Source organism: Coturnix japonica, chromosome 23 (genome assembly GCF_054131305.1).
Source record: "Coturnix japonica strain WE chromosome 23, WE-NBRP24, whole genome shotgun sequence".
NCBI lineage: Eukaryota > Metazoa > Chordata > Aves > Galliformes > Phasianidae > Coturnix > Coturnix japonica.
Genome location: NC_140685.1, coordinates 8,491,382 through 8,511,991, shown reverse-complemented (window position 1 = coordinate 8,511,991; position 20,610 = coordinate 8,491,382). Strand labels below are relative to the sequence as shown.

The 20,610-nt window shown below is 43.1% G+C and overlaps 1 protein-coding gene across 8 annotated transcripts in view; it reads left to right on the top strand.

Annotated features, from left to right (window-relative positions):
- RAB11FIP4 (RAB11 family interacting protein 4) overlaps positions 1-20,322 on the top strand; it is a 70,005-nt gene extending 49,683 nt beyond the window's left edge. For 3 of the 8 annotated variants that reach the window (XM_085523140.1, XM_032448240.2, XM_085523141.1), the window contains 12 exons: positions 1,092-1,315; positions 3,703-3,882; positions 5,179-5,313; positions 6,366-6,401; positions 6,977-7,076; positions 7,457-7,560; positions 8,103-8,243; positions 8,800-8,881; positions 9,181-9,318; positions 9,782-9,940; positions 10,293-10,436; positions 12,205-14,655. In XM_085523140.1, the coding sequence (XP_085379266.1) occupies positions 1,092-1,315; positions 3,703-3,882; positions 5,179-5,313; positions 6,366-6,401; positions 6,977-7,076; positions 7,457-7,560; positions 8,103-8,243; positions 8,800-8,881; positions 9,181-9,318; positions 9,782-9,940; positions 10,293-10,436; positions 12,205-12,321 (1,560 nt within the window). In that variant the 3' untranslated portion in view covers positions 12,322-14,655. Of the gene's footprint in view, positions 1-288; positions 319-1,091; positions 1,316-3,702; positions 3,883-5,178; positions 5,314-6,365; positions 6,402-6,976; positions 7,077-7,456; positions 7,561-8,102; positions 8,244-8,799; positions 8,882-9,180; positions 9,319-9,781; positions 9,941-10,292; positions 10,437-12,204 lie in introns of those variants that run through there. The other 5 variants (XM_015879657.3, XM_085523143.1, XM_085523142.1 and 2 more) reach the window with 4 other exon arrangements.
- The last annotated feature ends 288 nt before the right edge of the window (positions 20,323-20,610 follow it).

The following is a 20,610-nucleotide window of genomic DNA, read 5'->3' as shown; positions in this document are numbered from 1 at the left end:
AGTGGGAGCTCTGCGGCTGTGAGGCACAAAGAAGAAATGTTAGAGTACACAAACACTCCTGGACACTGCTGGAATATCACAAAGGTCAGTGTGCTAGGATTTATATAGGGAGCATATAAATATTTTAGGAGAAAATGGAAAGCGAGGCCTGCATTTCTGATAGCAGTTTGTCCATATCTGAGAGCTGCAGCTTCTGGTTGGCTCTTATGTTGAGATGGAAAAGCCACTAAGGAGAAATTGCTCTCATTGGCATCGAATATCTCCAGTTCTGCAAAAGCAGAGGAGTGTCCTGGGCAGCAGTAGATGCCTGGAAGGCAGGTGAGTGCAGAAGGAGCAGCTGTGGCACACAGCAGTGCAGGGCTGAGGGACCAAAGGGTGGAGTGTTCCAGAATGAAATGCTTTGTTACATGTGCCAGTAAACTCTGCTTTAAGTAGGTGGTTGTCTTTGCTTGCTGGCAGCAGTTCAGAGGCAAAGCTGCCTGTGTGTCTTGCAGGTGAGCGTGAAAGCAGAGCTCTGGATCAGGGCAGTGCTGTGGGACCTCAGGTAGCTTTTGTGTCACTGGATGGGAACTGCCAAGGCAGTATTGTGTTCCCAAGTGGCAAAAAAAAGGACAGTGAAATCTTGGCTTTACTTTGTCATCAAATAATTTTTTTGTTTGTCTCTCAAGGTGCAGAAAGCAGCTTGCCTTTATTATTGTGAATGGGAGGGAGGGGATGAGCAACGACAGGGAAGTGATACAGTGAGAAGAGCGACGCCTTAGTTTAGTTGATACTCAATGAGGATGTGGTTCCAGGAAGCAAGAACAGATGGCTTTGAAGCTTTTTGTTTTCTCCCCAGCTCTCTGAAATCTCTGATTGCCACCAGGGCTTACCATAATTGTTTTTAACTGCTGTCATATAGATTTTTGCCCAGCATCAAAGACAGAGTAAGCTGTTGTACTTACCTGGTTTGCTTCTGTTCAATTGATCATATTAACACATGAAGTGGCTGAGAGCTGGTCCTGCGATAATCTTCTTACAAAGGATACCTCTTTCTAGATTAAAAAAACAGCAAAATGATACTAAATGACTTCTTATTCTTCTTTTGCTAGGGTGGTGAAATCCAGGACTGCGCCTACTTGGACAGCGAAGGCATCTACAGCGAGTCGGAGCTCTTTCCCGATGAGGACACAATGACTCTAGCACAGCAGGAGGTTCACCATGAATCTGACATGGACAGTGCTATTGAGAGTGCCCAGAGCTCAGAGGCCTCTGATGTGTGTCGGAGCGAGGAGAAGGATGGCATGCTTGGTGTCCTGTTTCTGCATGATGACAAGTGAGTGGTGGCTTTGCCCCATGGCAGCCCTCTTTTCTGAGGTGTATGTGAAAGGACCCAGGAGGAAGAAGCTCTTATTTGGCTGTTTCCTGCTTGGGGAGGCTGAGGATGCCTGAAGCATTTAGAAATTGGATATCAATTTAAAATATAAGGGAGGTAGATGTCTGATCCATTCCTGGACAGCCTCATCCCTGGCTTCTGACATGTTCTGTGGACACCTGTAGGACTTAAGTTTTGTGTGCAGAAGTGAAAATTTTGGGTTGTCCCTTTTCAGAAAGAATCACCTTATTGGCTTCACCCAAAACTTAGAACCTTCTGTGTTCCTGTGCCCTTTGTGTGCAGGAGTTAAAAGACTTTTCACAGAGCAGCACGACTTGAGGAATATTGCTTTAGCTTTTTGTATGTGTAATTATCTGAAGATATGGGCACTGCTGATTTGCTTTGCAGCTCCATGTACCAAGTTAATTCTGCATGTTTCTAATTTTATGTGGCCATTAGTGTGTGGCAGTAATTTGTGTTTAACACAGGGTGTCCTGGCATGTGCGTCCATAACCATAGTTTGCTGTTAACACAGGAGTGTCTCAGTAATTCTAACTTGACTCTTTACAGGTGCGTACCTGGAGAATGCTGGTAAAACCTGGGTTGAAGGGGAAGGGACCCAAACACTTTGCTGTGTTAATGCAGTAGAGCAGGACAGAGCTCAGCTGGGTCTGCTCTGTAAGCCTCTGCAATTTCTTCCTTGCTTTTGACTTGTCATCTTGGTTTGTTCCTCTTGAGTTTTCCTCACTTGTCTTCTTTTCTGGTCACTTCAGATGGTCTCTGTGCAGCCTCATTCCTGCTCTCCAGTGTTTCTCAGCTAGCTGGGATCTGGCCTTCTCTCGCTTGCCTTAGCAGTCTCAGATACTTCATCAGGCTAATTCAGGTTTTTTGTCAGTTCTTCATCGAACTTTTCTCCTTGCCTTGTGACTCCTGGTTCTTCTAAGCACCTGTCATCATAGTGATAGCCATTAGCTATATTACTTATGGAATAAGTATCTTGCCTTCAAACTGTATAATTCAGGCTCTTATGTATGGGGATGCAATGTTGTGCATCCTGCCCCCTCCAACTAGGGGGTTTGGGAACTCCTAAAAGTTTTTATGTGGCTACTAAAATCTTGTTTTGTCCTCGGGGGTTGGTACAGATAAGGTTATATGTCACTCATAGGAAAGAAGAAGCAAAACTTACATGACTTAGGATTTGTGACAACAAAGTCACAGATAAATAGAGAACAGAGTCAGACAAAGCTGTTAAGGAGAGTTTCCCATTGAGTCATGAGATTTAGAAGGAATATGCTGGCTAACAGTTTGTCTGAAAGATTATGTGTACAATTAGTCCTTTATATCACTCAAATCATATGGCAAGTTAGCAAGCCATAAGCAATAAAATGTCAGTCTTGCAGAAAGTCAAGTTTCAGGAGGCTGGCTAGAAGTCACTGAGTATCTGTTGTGGGTAGGGAATCTCTCACCCTTGAGGTGTAAGCCTGACAGGCAGCCCTGGGGCAGATCCTGTAGTGCAGCCTGCTGCTGTGCAAGGAGGCTCCAGGCTTTTTGTTTCCAGAGCAAGATGACTGACCACTGGTCATGTTTGTGTATCAGCCATCTTTGGTGCATGCTATCTCCCCCAAGTCCATCTGGAGCCTGGCTCAGCTACCACAGCCAGTTGCATCCATCAGGGCTGCCACTGTGCCTGGCTCTGCTGAGCTGTGTACCTTCGTCTGCTCTTGCTCTGTTGGTTGTAGGGCTGTTCCCTGCCTGTTTGGCACAACATTAGGTACTAGTGGTCATAAAGCAGCCTTCTCTTGTGGTCCATATCTCCTTTGAAAGACACATATCCTCAGATTACATCTGTGGTCTTAGTGACTATCATATCCCAGATCATCTGGCACATGGTGAGCTGAAGTTTGGTTCTGGCCACACAAAAGAGAGTGGCTGGAGCTCATGGGTGGTGGGGAAAAGGCTTATGAGGGTTACTGGGAAACTGGTTAAGGAATGCAGTCACTGCCTCAGTCTTGTACACATCCCTGTCACTAGCTTGTGCATTTTAGAGATGTTTGCATAGTTCTTGCCTTCAGACAGAGTCCTATAAGCAAAGTCTTCACTGCCACATGGAAGCAATGGCTGAGAGTTGCTGAGCTGCACTGTTCAGTGCGGTGATTGGTGCTGATCCAAACCCATCTCACAGGTATCTTGTTTGTAGCTTCTCAATGCATATCAGATGTGTTTGTCATTTGAATTTGTAACCCATTTAAAAGGTGGAGTGAGGGGACAAACTGAAAAGGTGCAACATTCCATATGAGGTGAGATGCTGTCAAAGATGGCCTTCCAGATGTTTCGACCTCTTGTTTCAGGGCAAGTCCTCACAACCCTTCTGCAGCATCTGACCTCTCCACTTATTCCATCAGTAATGAAGAGCAGTTTGAAGACTATGGGGAAGGAGATGATGTGGATTTTACTCCCAGTAGCCCCTGTCCTGATGATGAGACCAGAACCAACGCCTACTCTGACCTTGGCTCATCTGTATCTTCCAGGTTGCTCCTTATTCATTAACAAACATTGTAAAAACATTTTTATTCTCCTTTTGAGATTGAGTGACCGTACTGCAATTTCCAGTGGTTATGTAAACTTGCCTCAAAAGGAAAATATTATCAGTTCATTTTCTGCCTTCCAGTGAGCAGACTACACATGTTAATCAGAGCTGTGGCAAATAACTGCTTTATATATAATAAATAATATGCTTTCCTGCTTGCATAGTTTTCTTTCTATTGCAGGCAGGAGGTGTCACAGTTAAGGGTTAATACTGGAAGTTACTTGCTGCAAGTCAGAAACCAGCTTAATGCTTTAAATTAACCCTGGTGCAGTGGAGAAATCTGTGAGAGTTGTTTCTTGCTAGAGTTCTAATACCACAAATCTTTCATGTTATCCTGTAAGATGAAGTTCCACATACAGACAGGTTGATTTGAAACAAGACTTTAAAAGGCTTAAAAATCCTTCCCCATGCAAGGAAATGGGTGAACAGAGTTGGTGAAGAAACAAGCACGGAGACTTTCCAGGATTTGTCTGCTTGAATCAAAAGCATGTGAAGATCTCGTGCTTCATTGCTGACACAGAACAAGCTCACTCCATCCCACTGTTCCACATGCAACCCCTGCATGCTACCCTCTGTTTCAAGGACTTCTGCAATCCAACCTTACCACCTTGGTCATGCATGCAGAGCCAGCACCCCTCTCTGCTGCACTTTCATGGTGATGACTTACTTCCTTCATCTCTCAGGTTTATGCAGTCCTTTCCATTCTCATTCCTGAGGCTCTGTGCATTTCGTGTCATGATTGCTTTCTTTTAATTTGAGTTTATTTTCTTCTTTTTACCTATGTCTGCTTCACACTTCTCCTTTTGTGTCACTTCTTCCTGACCAACTGCTGTTTTTCATCTTCCTGCCTTTCTCTTAGGGAAAGGACTCTTCAGGTTGCATGCCAGACAGGGGGAAGATGGGCAGGATGTGAGAGGGGATATTGCTGAGGTGAAACATAAATGTAGCAGCTTTTGCTATGTGCATCACATGGACTCTGTGCGTCTTGTGCTATTCTTCCTATTGCCCAAACTGATTCTCCACTGATGCCCAGAATATGTACTCTGTAGAGACTCAGCTCAGGCAGGTAGGCTTAGCCTTAAACTAGCATTCCTCATTGTTACCTCTAAGGTAAATGAGCTGTGGTGAGAGGTGGCTTCCCAAGTCCCTTGTCTGTGGTTCTGACACACAGTCAGGAGGAAAACCTGTTGTGAGTTGGTTACTATAGCCAGTAATATCTCTCCTTTCCTGCAAACAGTGCTGGCCAAACTCCCCGAAAAATGAGGCATGTTTATAACAGCGAGTTACTGGATGTTTACTGCTCACAGTGCTGCAAAAAGATTAATCTACTCAACGATTTGGAAGCCAGGCTGAAAAACTTGAAAGCAAACAGGTAAGCAGCCTACTGCAGTGCTTCTAGCAGTGTTCCCTTGAATAAGAACTAGTTAATGCCGGGTAGAGAGGAAGAAAGAGCCCGTTCTTTCCTTGTGTTCCATTCCATCTTACACATTTTCTTGTTCTTATAAGCTGTCCTTACATTTCTATCCCTGTCACTCCAACCAATTCTGAGCTGTGCTGGGCCCACAGAACTACCATTAGTTAAGGTTTTCAAAGGAAATCATTTGATGGGCTTCTAGCTCCCCCTAGAAACTAAATGTAAACCCTGCCTGTCTTTGTAGTCCATGGCACAGTGCACTGCTTCTTCTCTTGACACAGTAGCATAGTACTTGATCTGAACAGTATTCCTGCCCTAGCAAGTAGTCTGCTCAAGCTCAGACTGTGCCTGACTAGATCTTTGGTAGTTTTATGAGCAGAGTAGTATATACATGGCAGGAGGAGAGTGGTGCTTTGGTACAGCTGAGTGTGCCCAGGGACATGGCATCTTGTCAAGAGGCAGCTAGATATTTGCCTCTCCAGATGGGTTTATGTGGTTCTAATCTTCTGGTCTGGAATGCAGTCCATCCTTTGGATAATAAGTGGTCTTTGGCTCTAAAAGGAAACTGCAAAAATTGGAAGCATCTCAGTCCTTGTGCTGAACTGGGACGTATAATGGTAAAGGACAAGCTATCTGTTCGTAAAATCATCCGAAATTTGGGAATCCCACATAAATGTCCACCACTAACTCAGTGTCCCTTTGTGATATTTCTAATCTTAACTTCATTCTGGTTTTCATTCACAAATCTCTGCTAAATGTAACAGTCCTCACCAATTGACTTATTAACGATTGCAGTAACTTGTGGCTCTGCTCATCTTCACGCTGTCAGTAACTGCAGTCCATGATCAAGTTGTTTGAGGATATTGTTCACAAAATCTTCTTTTTTTTTGACTTCTTGAAAAATGCCAATGTTATGTTTCATTATTTGGTCTGAGCTTAAACTGAGATTTATTTGATGGCTATTGAATTCAGTGTTTAATTCCTGTATCATTGCTTCTGTATCCTTGTAGCCCTAACAGGAAAATATCAAGCACAGCTTTTGGAAGGTAAGCGTCTTCAACTGTTTTCTGAGTACTTGTGGAATCTACTTTAACAATTCAATAGCAAGCAGCGGTGGGAGAGGAGGAATAAATTTAGGAAAACGAAAATGTGCCAAGATGCATTTTCGAGAGAAGAGGCTTGTAGTGATATTATAGAACACAGAAGTCACTGTTAGTTCTGGAGCAGGCCCCCGAAGTGAGAAGAGCTCTAATAAGAACACTAATGTTTTTTTCCTTTAGACTGCGGTTCTGTAGGCCCAGCTATACAAAGCAAATACACCTTGGTATGTAGTGTGAGTGAACCTAGGAAATTTAAAAACTGCTAATGCTGTTGATGGATCCTATTGAAACCAATGGACATCTCACACCCTGCAACTAACGTCGTTAGCCGTTCTCAGTATGATTTTGTTTAGTTACCAGTCCTTTGTAAGGCTTGTGATTAAGCAGAGGTAATTGTCACTGAGATGACTGAACATCTGGTGCTGAAATCTGTGCAAAGTGCAAAACAGGGCTGTAAGGCAGCACATAGACTCTTTCCTCTCTCCTTGTCAAGTAAAAGAATTATCCTTGTGATCTTTCAGGCAGCTCTTCCACAATAGCAACTTCAGCAGCAGTAATGGCAGCACAGAAGACCTGTTCAGAGACAGTATAGACTCCTGTGACAATGATATAACTGAAAAGGTGAGAAGCTGTGTGCATTGCAATTAAATGTACCTAAAGCAAATCCTGCTCGAGACACAAGTCAACTGATGAAGCTCTGTTGCTCGCAGTGAGTGCTCTGAAGTAGTTCATTCAAAATGTCTTAAGATATTCCATTAATAGTAAAACTCTGCTTCAGAAAAATGAAGAACTGTGAAAGTACAGATCTGGAGCCATTGTATTTGTACTTCTTTACTGTGTCGTTGCACTGATTACCTTCAAGCTTAATTTTGCCACCATCTTTGCAGGAAAATAGTCTCTTCAAAGGGGCTTTGTTAGCAAAATGTTTATTAGAAACAGTGAAGAGGTGTGAAAAGAGATTCAGACTCTCAGTTCTTCTTTTCTACTTCCTTCTCTTCCAGGTAACATACCTAGAAAAAAAGGTTACAGAATTGGAAAATGATAACCTGACTAACGGGGATCTGAAGAGCAAACTGAAACAAGAGAATACGCAGTTAGTTCACAGGTAATTAATCATGGAACCAGTCCTTTTTGTGTCACAGCAGAACCAGAACAAAGTTGAGGGCAAAGAACATCTCAGTGAAATACAACCAAGTTTTCTGCCTTAGGACTGACTGAACAAAACAAGATAAGGCTTCATGTGAGAAGTCCAAGTGTGGAACTGGACTGCCTTACTAAATTTTCAGCAAGCAGATACCTTCTAAACAATTTTCTTAGTACCGTTACTATACTGAGAACTTAGAATGTTTGTAATAAAAGGGGTTACCATGGTTGTTTTCTGTTGTGGCTGTTTTGTTGTTGTTGTTTTAATCCACGTAGAATGGAAGTCTAGTTATTGCTGAGGGGGTGGGTGGGTACTGCTACACTCTGCATGTGTTGGGAAAATTGAACACCAAGAGAACTTTCAGGAGAGGTCAAGTGTTGAGAGAGAATGTAGAGTAGAATGGAATAGAAGAGCGAGAAGGAAAGCAGGCAGTGAAGTTGCACACGTTATTTCATTTTAAAAATGTGTGAAACTGTTACTGAAATGAGACCTGGCTTCCTTAGAGTTCATGAGCTGGAAGAGCTATTGAAAGACCAAGAGACGTCAGCAGAACAAAACCTGGAAGAAGAGATAAAGAGACATCGAGAAGCTTACTGCAAGTATGAAAAAGAGAAAGGCACTGAAATTGAACTGCTGAATACAAGGTAACAAACAACTTGATGCCACCCAGAACAGTGTACAAATTTGTTCTCTTCCACTGCATATAAATGTAGGCTGTTCACACCCAGACAGTGCACAGATGGTTACAGGTTTGAAGTTCCACAGAGTGGCTGTGCAGTTGCATGTCTAATGTCCAAAAGCATAGAGGATGTTTTACATTAATGCTTTAATCCACGTGGCCCATGTAGACAGCTTAGCTGGTTATTTGGCGTGGATTCAAGGAGAATTGTGGCCAGCTGTACCAGGCACTTATCTCTGTATTCATTTATTCACAATTGATTTTTTTTTCTTTTCTTTTTTTTTTTTTTTTTTGACATGTTGTAATTGAATTTAAGAATCTAAGGGTCAGTGTAGTGTTCTTGGCCTTAAAAATAAACAGGAAAAGCACACAACAGTGATAAGAATGCTAAGTTTAGGCAGAGTTTCTCTGTATAGTCTTTCTATCAAGTACAAGTGAAATGGTTCTTTTAGATCACACTGCTTTGCATGTCTGCATTCTTGAAGAGACGTTTTTCTCTGAAACTTCTGTTATTGACACAGGGTTCAGCAACTGGAAGAAGAAAATGGTGAGCTGAAAAGCACCGTCATGCGGCTGAAATCACAAACGGAGAGATTAGATGAGGTAACAAAAGTCCTGAGTGTGGATCCTGTCTTTGATGTTAAGTGCAATTTGACAGTAGCTTGATTTGTGTAAAGGCAGACTTGTACAGTGGTTGGCTCAGGTTTTATTACTGGCCTTCCCTGAACAAGAATGTTATTAGAGTTGGAGCACTGGTCACCTTTAGTATTAGGGGTGCTCTGAGATGCATGACAGGTCATGTAGGTGTAGCAGAGATAGATGTGTCTATAGACTTGCGTTGAAAAGCTGAGGCTGGCTTGTGCACATGCAAACTAGCTGTAAAAGTACTCCATTTATTCCAGGAAAGGCAACGCATGTCAGATAGGTTGGAGGACACCAGTCTGCGACTGAAGGATGAGATGGATTTGTACAAGAGAATGATGGACAAACTGCGACAGAACAGACTGGAATTCAACAAAGAGAGGGAAGCCACACAGGAGGTAGGTATGAGGAAGGTTGTAAGACCAGGCAATTGCACCTTATCTGCATGAAAGCTCCTCTGAAAAAGTATAGGCATGCAAGATGAACACTGAAAATACAACATCTGGTGAAGGTGTTGTAGGATTGAGCATCTCTGACAGGGATACCCACAGGGTAATGAGTGTTGCAAGGGTACCTAATAAATGATGATCTCAAAGGGTTTACAACTCTTTGAGAACTGGAAGCCTTGAATTCATGCTGTAAGATTTGCTATGCTAAGACTGAAAGAAGAATTATGCCTCATAGACATCAAAGTTTTTCCACCTCTGAAGCAGTTCAGGTGTCTTGCCCTTCCACAGAAGGCAGGAGGCTCTGTTGTATGAGTGTCTGTCCTTTGTCACAGTGCAAAGGTGCAGCACAGAGCTGCCAGGGAGGTTTGGTTATGCAGAGGCTGGAGAGACATGTTTCCTTGCCTGTCTGCAGCTTATTGAAGACTTGCGAAAAGAACTGGAGCACTTGCAGCTCTACAAGCTGGAATGTGAGCGTCCTGGGCGCGGGAGAAGTTCCTCATCCAGCGTGAGTGAATTCAATGCTAAAACCAGAGAGGTGGAAATGGAGCATGAAATAAAACGGCTGAAGCAGGTGAGCAGGGAAGGGCCTCACAGTCTGTGGGTGAGTCCAAATGAACTGTGCAGGACTGCTCAGAGAAATTCCTATAGCTGCATGTGCCAGTATGCTGCTTAAGGTGTCTGTATCCCCACTCACTTCCACTTTAGCTTAAGATGTGCCTTACATTTGTCTAGAACTTATAATTAAGTTTTAACTTGTTGCGTACCTAGGAAACACCTGCAGTTCAGGAGGGGATGACTCTCACTGTTAAGAGCTGTTTGCTAATTTGCAGCCTTACTGTACTTCATCCACACCAGCTGACTTTTTTTTTTTCAATGAATCCATGTAGAAAAAACTTAAAAGCAGTTTTTTCATCCTTAAACAGGAGAATCAGAAACTTCGTGACCAAAATGATGATCTTAATGGACAGATTCTTAGTCTGAGTATTTATGAAGCTAAAAATCTCTTTGCAACACAAACAAAAGCTCAGTCACTGGCTGCTGAGATTGACTCCGCATCAAGAGATGAGGTAATACACTTTCTTCATCAAGTTCTGCATCCAAAAATCTGGATTTTTCAATGTAATTAACTGTCAAGGTTGATTTAACTGAAGCTGACAAATGAAAATCTGCTTTGTTAGGAGTTCAAGAAAGTTAGAAAATCAATTTCAATTAAACAGTGGTTCTGGGCATTGCTTTTAACATAACTTTCCCACTTTTGTCTTAAAACTGGAAATAGAATCTCAGTGAACTATTTTACAGTGGATTTATTTTAACATCTTCTATCTTGCAGGATATTGTGCTATTACAGCATTAATTTCTTACAGAAATTGCTACAGCTATTTAATTGAATTTTTATTTTCTGTTCTGGATTTAGTTCTAAGTTACTTCAGTAACGACCTTTCACATCTAAATTTGCTCTGTAGCAGAGCTGGATTCTTGCAGAAGGTAGGCAGTGTGCAAGTGATAATCTGGTAATGCTCTGAAGAGTGTTGTAGGGGACCATTTGCATGTGGGATGAATCAAACTGGTACAACATCTTTAGGCTGCAGGATAGGTCATGAGATCAGGCCAACAGATATGTGCAAGTTCCTAAAGACAGGTTAGGAATAAAAGAGTTTAAGAGGAATTGCTTAATTCTATGATTTGCTTCTTCTGGGCAGAACTTTCCCTCATCTTCTTTAAGAGGAGTTTTGAGACAAACCTTTTTATTCAGTGTGTTACCTGAATGGCCCCGTTAGTCCCTGTACAGTCTCTTAAAGTGAATTATGTACTCGAATTTCTTGCTGAACCAGGGCAGCGTGAAGAAAGGCTGTTTAAACATAGAACTCTACTTGAATGAATGCAAGTTGGGTTTTTGCTGTCATTGAAATGGATCTTCATTTTTCTTTTGGAATTTCCTGTCTTTGGCTCATGCAGAGAATACCTGAGAGCACCACCCTCTAAAGGAGCAGCGTGCCTTGCAGCTGTGACCCAGCCTTAGTAAACCTCACAGAACAGTGTATATCTTTCTCATTGTTTTCTTTTTCCTATATAATTGAAATGAAGGTAAGAGGCTGCAGGTTAAGAGTGAGACTTCTCTGAAGGCTTATGGAAATAGACACACAGATCACATGAGCTTTAGGAGGATCTGGAGCTTTGACACTTCTGGCCAACAAAGCAACCTGTCTTCATCTTTGGAGGGATTGAAGGGTTTTTCACGGCTCGGAGGTCTAGTGGAAGACAGTATGTTTTGAATACAGAATATAGAACTACAGAATATGTAGAACTATGATTATAGAACTATAGAATATAGATTTTTCTTGAGTATACACAGCTAGGGGGCTTCTTGGTTTGTTGTTTGTTTTTATGGTTTTTTTTTCTTAAGAGAATATGCATATGATACAGAGGGAATATCTGTGTTGTTCCTATTATGTAACACGTGTTCTGTTCAGCAGGTTTGTGTGCAAATCTACTGAAATCTAAAAAGTTTTGTAAAAATTGAGCACCATGAAGTTCTTGCACTGAGATGAGGAAGTTTGTCCAAGGTGTGGGTGCGGGAAGGATTGCTGTGTTAGGTGTGGAATTTCTATTTCAGATGAGCTGCAAAAGATTCTTGGTGGTGACCATTCACCTCCTTCCTAAATAATAAAGGTCTTTAATGTGCAGATCCTTCCTAACAGAGATAAAGGCAGGAGGCTGGGGGCTCATACTGCATGAGGTAATTGATGATCTTGGCAAGTGATTGTCTCTTACCTGTCTGAATTCATTTTGTTTTGTAAACTGTTCTGCAAGAGTAACTGAAATGTTGTGTTTCAGCTCATGGAAGCCCTTAAAGAACAGGAAGAGATCAATTACAGATTACGACAGTATATGGACAAGATCATTCTGGCAATCCTAGATCACAACCCCTCTATCTTGGAAATAAAGAATTGAAGAGAATACAAAAAGGAAAAGCAGCAACTGCCCTATATTTCTACACATGCCACTGGATCTAAACAACACTCTGATACTGTAAATTAATCTATAAATATATATATATATATATACACTACATGTGAGTGTGGGTGCGCGGGTGTGTTTATATGACATTTGGTACACTGTTATTTGTCATCGAATTGGCTTGGTTAGACTTCCTTGCACTTTCAATACCTGTGTCAAGATAGATACTGTATATTAATGTAATAACAATATAACTGGATTATGCTGTTTTAGATACTGGATAAAATGACTCTACCTCTAGTTGTAAAGGTGGAAGAAAGACAGTGGACACATATGGATGTGAGCCTGACTTTAGGAGCAAGATTTGTTCTTTTGTTCTTCCAGGAATTTGGGTACCACAAAGCAAACATTATACCCAGGTTCAGTTCCTAACCGGTGCTGACTGTGTAATTTCCTGTTCAATTGAGCTTTATTGCTTAAACAACATCCAGTAAAAGAACATCAGTGGAAAAGGAAAGACATAAAGTAAACAGAAAGAAGTGGAAGACATTGTTGAATTATTGCTATCTGTAAAATCACCATCCATCTGTTTGCCACCGTCAGCACCAAGTGCTTTCTATAGATGATCACTCTGCTTTGGGATGCTTTGAGCCAACCCACTCTTTAGTGTGTGTGTGCACATGTGTATATTTTATGCCAGGGTTCCTGTAGCACTGAGTCTAGGAATCTTTTCAACTCTATTCCCCTATTTTCAGGGGTTCGTTGTAGAATGGCAGGAGTTGGAAGGGACTTTAAAGCTTGTACAGATCGTACCACCCACCTACTAGATCAGGCCAGCCTGGCCTTGAATGCCTCCAGGGATGGGGCATCCACTGCTTCTCAAGGCAGGCTTGTTCTCCTGCTTCTCCACCCTCTAAGTAAAGGATTTCCTCTGAACAGCAAACTTGAATCTTCCTCCCCTGCTTTTCAAAATCATTCCCCTTTGTCGTTTTTATCAGACTGTAAAAAATGGATCTCCCTCTTATTTATAAGCTCCTTTTATATACTGGAATGATGAAGTGAGGTTTCCCTGGAACCTTTTCTTCTCCACGCTGCACAAGCTCAGCTCCTTTATTGATCCTTTACAGGAGAGGTGATTCAGCCCTCTCATCTTCCTGGCCTTCTCTGGACACACTCATAACAGCACCACATCTTGTGCTGGTCACCATATGCCAGATGGGGCTTCAGGGGCAGAGCAGAGGGGGACAGTCACCTCCCTCACCTTCCTGGCCATCCCTCTTTGGATGTGGCCCAACCCACTGTTGTACAGTCGACCTTCTGCTACTGACCCATGTCCAGCTTTTTGTCCATTGCTCACTGCTTGAGCCTGTCCTTCTCCAGTCCTTTCTTTCTGCAGTGTGGGTAGCACATGGGCTGTTCAGATGAATTCTGCAATCCTGTATCTTTGTAATTTTAGATATTTCACAGAAGGAGCGTATTTCAGTTCTAAGAAAATAATACAATATGTGTTAAGTTGCTTTCCTACCATCAGACACTTCATTCCTCGGAGACTGACATTTTGTGGACAAGCTGTGGGAAAGGCAACCTGGGTCCTAATGCAGTGATAGGGGAAGTCTCATGTGAAGTGGCTTTTACTTCTAGGGCAGTAAAAGATAGAAGAGCTTGGTCTTGCAAAAGCTGTCAGTCCAGACTGAGGACACACGTGCTTGTCTGGAGCTTTGAGCAGGGAATGTGATCTGATTTACACGAGCAGTTGTGTGAGTGCTTAACTTTAAACATGTACTGTGACTGCTCATAGAAGTCAGTGGGACAGGACATAAAGCTTTAAAATTGAGTGTCTGCTTAATTGCTGCCTTAAGTAGGGATGGGCTTCAGCATGTGCCTGTGTTTTCCTGTGCTGAATCTCTGTACTGTAGGGCTAGGACCCTTGTAATTAATAACATGGCTTATATAAAAGAAGCTTATGGAATTGTCTGATAATTGGATACTTAAGCAATTTTTATTCCGTGCGCTTTTTTTTTAAGGTAAAAATTTCCCACTTCAGAATTCTTTGCGATTGATGCCGGCTGGCACACAAAAATAGGCCCTTCCTAATAGTGATCTGGCTCTGCCCAATGCCTGGAGATGTTTCCTCTATTGAATACACTCCCTAGGAGAATGTTACAGTAGCAGTGGCTGTGCTTTTCCGTGTATATCTTGCCCTGGGCAGCCTTGCCCCTAGTATTCTCTTGATGTATCTTGGTGTGTATATGTGATACATTTTTGCTGAATTTGAATACATCTATGTATTCAGTTATGGGTGTAAATATATATATTTTTTTCTGCGGTTTTTGTGTTCTTGCCTTCAGTGACGTTGCTGGAGTGTTGGGAAGGGGAGGGGGAGCGATACTGAAATTAGGCTTTGTTGAAGGCAAGAAAATAAAAGCAATTTGTTTCTATGTATCTGCAGTAGGCAGGTGTAAAGTAACTGGAAAGCCAGAGGGAGCAGAGGAATAATCATGGGATGCAACATCCCAGAAGCAAAGAAGTCAGTAGGACTTCAGTGCACTGGGAGAAATGATACAGTCTTGATCAAACAGAGAAGTCTCAAGGCTGGATTCCTGAGGCTACAGGGTAATCTGAAGGAAGGGATTTAAAGACTATCCCTTTACCAGCTGGGAACGGTGTAAAATGTTCTCTGCTAAATTGCAGCAGCTTCTGTGTGTGGAGAAACAGGTGGATCACCCCACAGTACGCCCTGTTCCCACCACTGCTGCTTCTGGATGTGCCACCCAGCAGGTAGGACAGAGTTAAACCAGGTTGGTGCTGCCTACAGATACCTGCCAGGAGGACTCTTCACCTGATATTCAGTGATGATGCCTCCATCTGCATGGTGCTGTTAGTGAATTGTGCCAAGGACTTTGCTCTTCTTGTAGGCCACTGAGAACTGTTTCAGTTGTTGGGTGGCTGTTGCTCATGTCCTGTGTTGTGCAGGGCTGGGTGAGCCAGCAGCCCTGCTAATGGGACTTACTGCTTGGTAAGTTACACGTCTGTCCCACTCTCCTGCTCTGGATTTACACATATGTGAAGCTGTTGCAGGTCAGACTGGTGACTGAATGTTTTTCCCCTGAATATTTTGATGTAAACTGGACTCAACTTTAAAATTTTAATCATCTAAAACCCGTTCTTGTTGGGTCAGCAAATGTTGAGGACTAGGACTAGTCTGCAGAACGCTGTGCTGAGCACTTGGGAAGCAGCACACACAGCTGGCTTCATTGAACCTGCAGAGCTTAAGGACTCGAGTGGAAGAAATGAATGTGGTAATATCCAAGATTCTGGGCAGGTAAATATGTAAAAGGTTAATGGCTACTGATAGTGACTGAGCACTGCATGGCTGCAATCCTGGGAACGCCATGTTAGCTGAGAGTGCACAGCAGTGAATTTCCCACAGATGTGCAGGACTTTTGCTCAGCTCTGCACACAGCTGATTCAGAATTTAAGGGTGTTCATTCCTTGCTCTGCAGTGTCGGCATTTGAAGAGGTTTCTTACCACCACGTTGGTGGTGTCTGTAGCTTCGTTCTACTGCATTAGGAAGTTTCGATTCCATACCTGTGGGGCTGTTGGCATGGTGCTGTTTTCAATTAGCTCTCAAATACATATCCAGACACTTTCTGTGTTTCACAAGTAACGTGAGTTGGAGGTGGGAGATCCATTTCTTTGGCAGATACGTTTTCCTCTACGGTATCCACCTCTAAAAATAACTAGTTGGCAATGGCATTTTTTAGCTGTCTGATAATAGCTCACCAGTAACTACAGGCACTAGGCCAAACCTGGGAGAACCTTTCCATGCTATAAAATCAGTCATCACATTCTATGACATAAAGGTAACTTGGCAGAAAGGGAGATCATCTTTGGTGGGTCACTGGAGCAGTGGGAAGAGTGGTTGGGTACCAGTTTTCCAGAGAATGCATATTTCAGTCAGTATCTCAAACAGAAATATGGTATAATCTTATTCTAGCAATACTCAAATGCAGTAAACGTTCTTGTGTTAAAGTCATGCTTCTCATTTAACCCTCAGGGATGCAAACACAATCCGAGGTACTGTCTCTTGGTCTGCTCTTTAGCTCTTTGTACTGTAGGTTCTGAAAAGCCGAGCGATATTCTGATCAAACTAATTGCAAACCACTGCAGGTATTTTTGTATGGTGGTAAAAAGGAAACGAGTTGCTCCTGGATAGGAGCAGTGCTTCACCAGGCTGATCACACACACAGGCTGCTGTGGAAAAATACCTCCTCCAAAAATTGCACTTAAAAAGTTCCTGAAACTTTTGGTCTTTTGGGATGTGCTGATATTGGCTGCTCCACTCCAAATACCAGCCTTCAGCTCCTGGTTTCTGAGCATGGTGCTGATTCAAAACTATCTTGACAGCAGAGCATTTTTCAGCTTTTTTAGTAACTCGTAATAAAGACTCAAGTTGTTTGCTGTGTTTTGAAGTGTGACAGCGACAAACTGTCACCGTCCAGTCTGTTTCTAAAGGAGCCTTCAATACAGAGATTTGTAGCATGTCTCAAAAACAATCCATACACTTTTGCTGCCAAAACTTTCCTTTTGTGGTCTTGGGAGAAATTCAGATGTTTCTCATCCAGCTCTGTAGGCACTTGAGTGCAGTGTCATTAATTAATGGGTGTATCAGCAAACACCTTGCTGTCTTACTGAGGCAAGGCTCTGTTCTACTCTCCAGGAGGGGTCTTGGCCTACTGTATTTAGACTGCCTAATCTGTTTAGTAATTGAGTGTTTGGAAGGTGTAAGTAAACCTTGATTGTGGCTTGCATCAGTCGCTGTTCAGCAGTCTCTAGGTCATAGTGCTAATGGCATGCAATGAGTCCAAGAACTAGAATTCACAAGTAAATACTTCTTTTCTTCTTTAGTGGCAGTGAATCTACAGTGTTGTTTTCTTAAGCTGCATGGTGTGGTCTGAGGGATGTTTTCCAAGGAAGGAAGGAAGGAAGCAGCAGCAGATCTGACACTTACCAGATTACATTCACTTACATTGATTTCAGTGAAAACCGACTCAAACTTTAACTAAGCCGTAGCTGTGTTGGTTCTGGCATAAGCAGTAATATTCATACTCTTGTTAGGTCGTTTGGTACTTAAGGAACATATCCAAGAAAGCATGACTGCTTATGTAGCCAGCAGCTGGTTTCAAAGGCAAGGAACTGCTCAGCAGCTGCTGGCACCTTGTTCCTTGGCAGCACCTTGGGATCGTTTTTTCAGTATTTCTCAATCCAAGACATTGATCCCAGGGCAGTTTGCTGTTGAAGTGTGTAGCATGTGTGAGTTTCTTCTCATTTATTGAAACTTTGTACATGTGTTGGTTGGAATCCTATAATCCTTATGAGGGTTCTGTTCTGCACAGAGGGAGGCTTCGCTGGGACTTCTGTGGTTATTCTCTGTTTTAGGAGACAGTGTTGGTTCAGCTGAGCACTACAAACAAAATCTTTCAGTAATTTAACCAAAGGCTTGTGTGTTTAGCACACAATAATGCGGAACTTGAGCTGTGGATTATATTTATTAGGGATTTTTATTATATAGTGACTAGAAGAGGTTTGAAACCCCCATTGTGAGTAGCTTGTTGTCCTTTTAAAAAGATGTAGAGAAAATTCTCACCTACTGCCTCTCACCCTTTGTTTTCTATAACCACTGAAGAAGGAGGAAGGAGAGAGAAGAGTTCTGTTATGCTGGGGGACAAAAATAAAAAGAAATGGAAAAGGAAGAACTGGTGGCTCCCACAGAGGAGCTCTTGTGGCTGCCCTTAGCTTACAGCAATGGCAGGCTGTGATTGTACCTTGTTTGCAAGGCACAAACCTACTGGCTTGGCCTAGCAAGCGTAACTCACAGATAATGCAGCTGCCCATTCAGACTGAAACATCAGCAGGTTGGATGACTGCAGCCATTGGTGATGGGGCAGTGTTACATTCATTGCCTTCCTTACACATCTTTCTTTTTTTCCCTTGGTTTATTGTTTTGGTATTGACACTTTTTTTCCAGCTGTGAGAGCAGTACACGTTGAAACGTATCATTAGGGAGAGAATGTTTTTAACTTCAACTTTAGCCTAGTGAAGAAAGCGTTAATAAACATGGACTTCCTTGGTATATTTTGGTTACCTACCCCTAGGATCTGTGTTTGTTTCTTAGGTAGGTGTTGTTAGTGGTACAACTGTGACATTGGAGCTGTCAGATTTCACATCACTGCTCTCAGCAAAGTGAAATTCACCCTGGCAAACCTCTGCAAAGCCCACTGTGCCCCAGCCAAGGGCAGGGGAGGGACTGCGCTGGTAGACACACATTCAATACACAGTAAGAAATGGATGCAGGAGGGCTGCAGTTACTCTTCCACCCAGGCAGTTGGAGCAGTGACTGTTACACCACCCAACGTCAGCTCCGTTTGATTTAATCCTTTATCCTTAGTTGAATTATTCTGCCTTTGGAGAAAGGAAGTTGGAAGGGAGGATTTGGTTTGGTGTGAACACTTCACCGTGCTACGGGACAGCCAATGTTGCACTTATGGTTTGTTTCAGTTCTGTGATGTTCTGAGAATGACTGTAAACCCACCTGTGGGAGCTGTTGGTTTTGCTTTGTTGCACAGGTCGTACTTCCATTTTCTGCATGGTTAGACATTGTAGTATTTGTGCCTTTGACTTCTCTGTTGTGAGAATGCACTGTATTTACAATGCACTGTATCTACACATCTCATCTGCTGCTTTGGGTACTTTTTATAAAAGCTTTTTCTTTTTTTCCATTTGATCTTCATCTGAGATTTTCACGTCATGTAAATGTCTGTATATACAGAATAGCTCAGATTTGTATTCATGTGCCTGAGGTGTAAAAATATACTCATTTTCTACAGGTTTTTTTAGAAGCACGAGGTCATGTTTGAAATTCCTTAGCAAACGGGATGGAACACAACCAGCAGCTCCTTATCTTGTCTCAGCCACGTGCTGTCAGGGCGCTGTATCTTCACGGCAGCATCTCACACACTCCCTGGGTTGTTCTGGTGTCACCATGAGCCCAGTTCTGTCTGCTTGTTAGTTCTGGTTAATTGGAAATAAAGCACCCAGCTGTGCGTTAAGGTCCTGCCTCCATGCTTGTAATTTTTATTCACATCAGACATTATTTGAAATGGACATCAGACAAAAACCTGTGAACGCGTTGCCCATTTTAGGTTAATTTCAGTTCTGGGGTTATTTTAGTGGAAGTGGGTGATTGATTTACTTTGACTATTGCAATTAAAAAGCAAACAGCAGTGCCAACGTACAGATCCTCCTCCTTAGGGTAAAACACTTTGGATTTCTGCTTCCCTTCCTGCCTCCTGTGGCTGCTTTTCCTAAGGAAGGACTCTGGGTCTGCACAGCTGAAAATGAATGTGAAGAGCACGAAGGTAACGGGGCAGAGTTTCTTACCCTGATGGCAAAGCGTCCCTTACCCACCTGTGTTAGACGTGAGCAATGGAGCTTTTCCCGTGTAGCAGCTGCAGAGTAAACTCTGCTCTGCTGCAAAACATCGGAGCGCTGCCCCCCCGCATGGTCAGATGATTGAATTGTTCCCTCTTGTGTCTTACGGAGCAGCCGGTGATGAGCACCGATAGGGAATGGTACAAAAAGCAGCGTCTGCTGGTGGCCCCATCCCGAATTGTGATGTATCGAATGCAATGTTCCCTCCTCGGACAGCCGAGATCTTTAACCCGAATCCGCTGCATCCTCAGCCCGTGGAGCCGCCTCAGAGGGGTTTTATTTTTGACTTGAAGGGCGGCCGGGTTTGAAGCTGAGCAAAATCCATTCGCTCCATCGCTACAGAAGGAAGCAGCCAGAAAAATAACAGCACACGCTTCTTTGTAACTTCATTCTGTAATTTACGCCACCCGTGAAGCGCTGTCGGTCCTGTTGCACTGTGTTATTTTCCCTGTATTTTCTTGAAGTACTTTATGGGGCCAATAAAGCCATCTCTGCTCCATGAATCCTTTCACCTCGCTGTAACGTACAACACACGGGGACGGTTTGCTTTCCCTGCACGGCTGCAGAGCTGTCCGCGGGGACGGGGGGCGATTCGAGTCCCTCTATTTCTGCACGGTACGTTTGAAGGAGTCGCGCTCGAGCTCTTAGCGGGTCTGTTGCAGCTGCGAGCAGTTAACGGGGCTGTGTCCAGCTGCCACGGGCTGATTGCGGATCACAGCGGCACCTGTGGCGATACGGGCGAGCTCCGCGTGCTGCTCCTCGGCCGTAGGAGCTGTGGGGGGCTGCGCTGC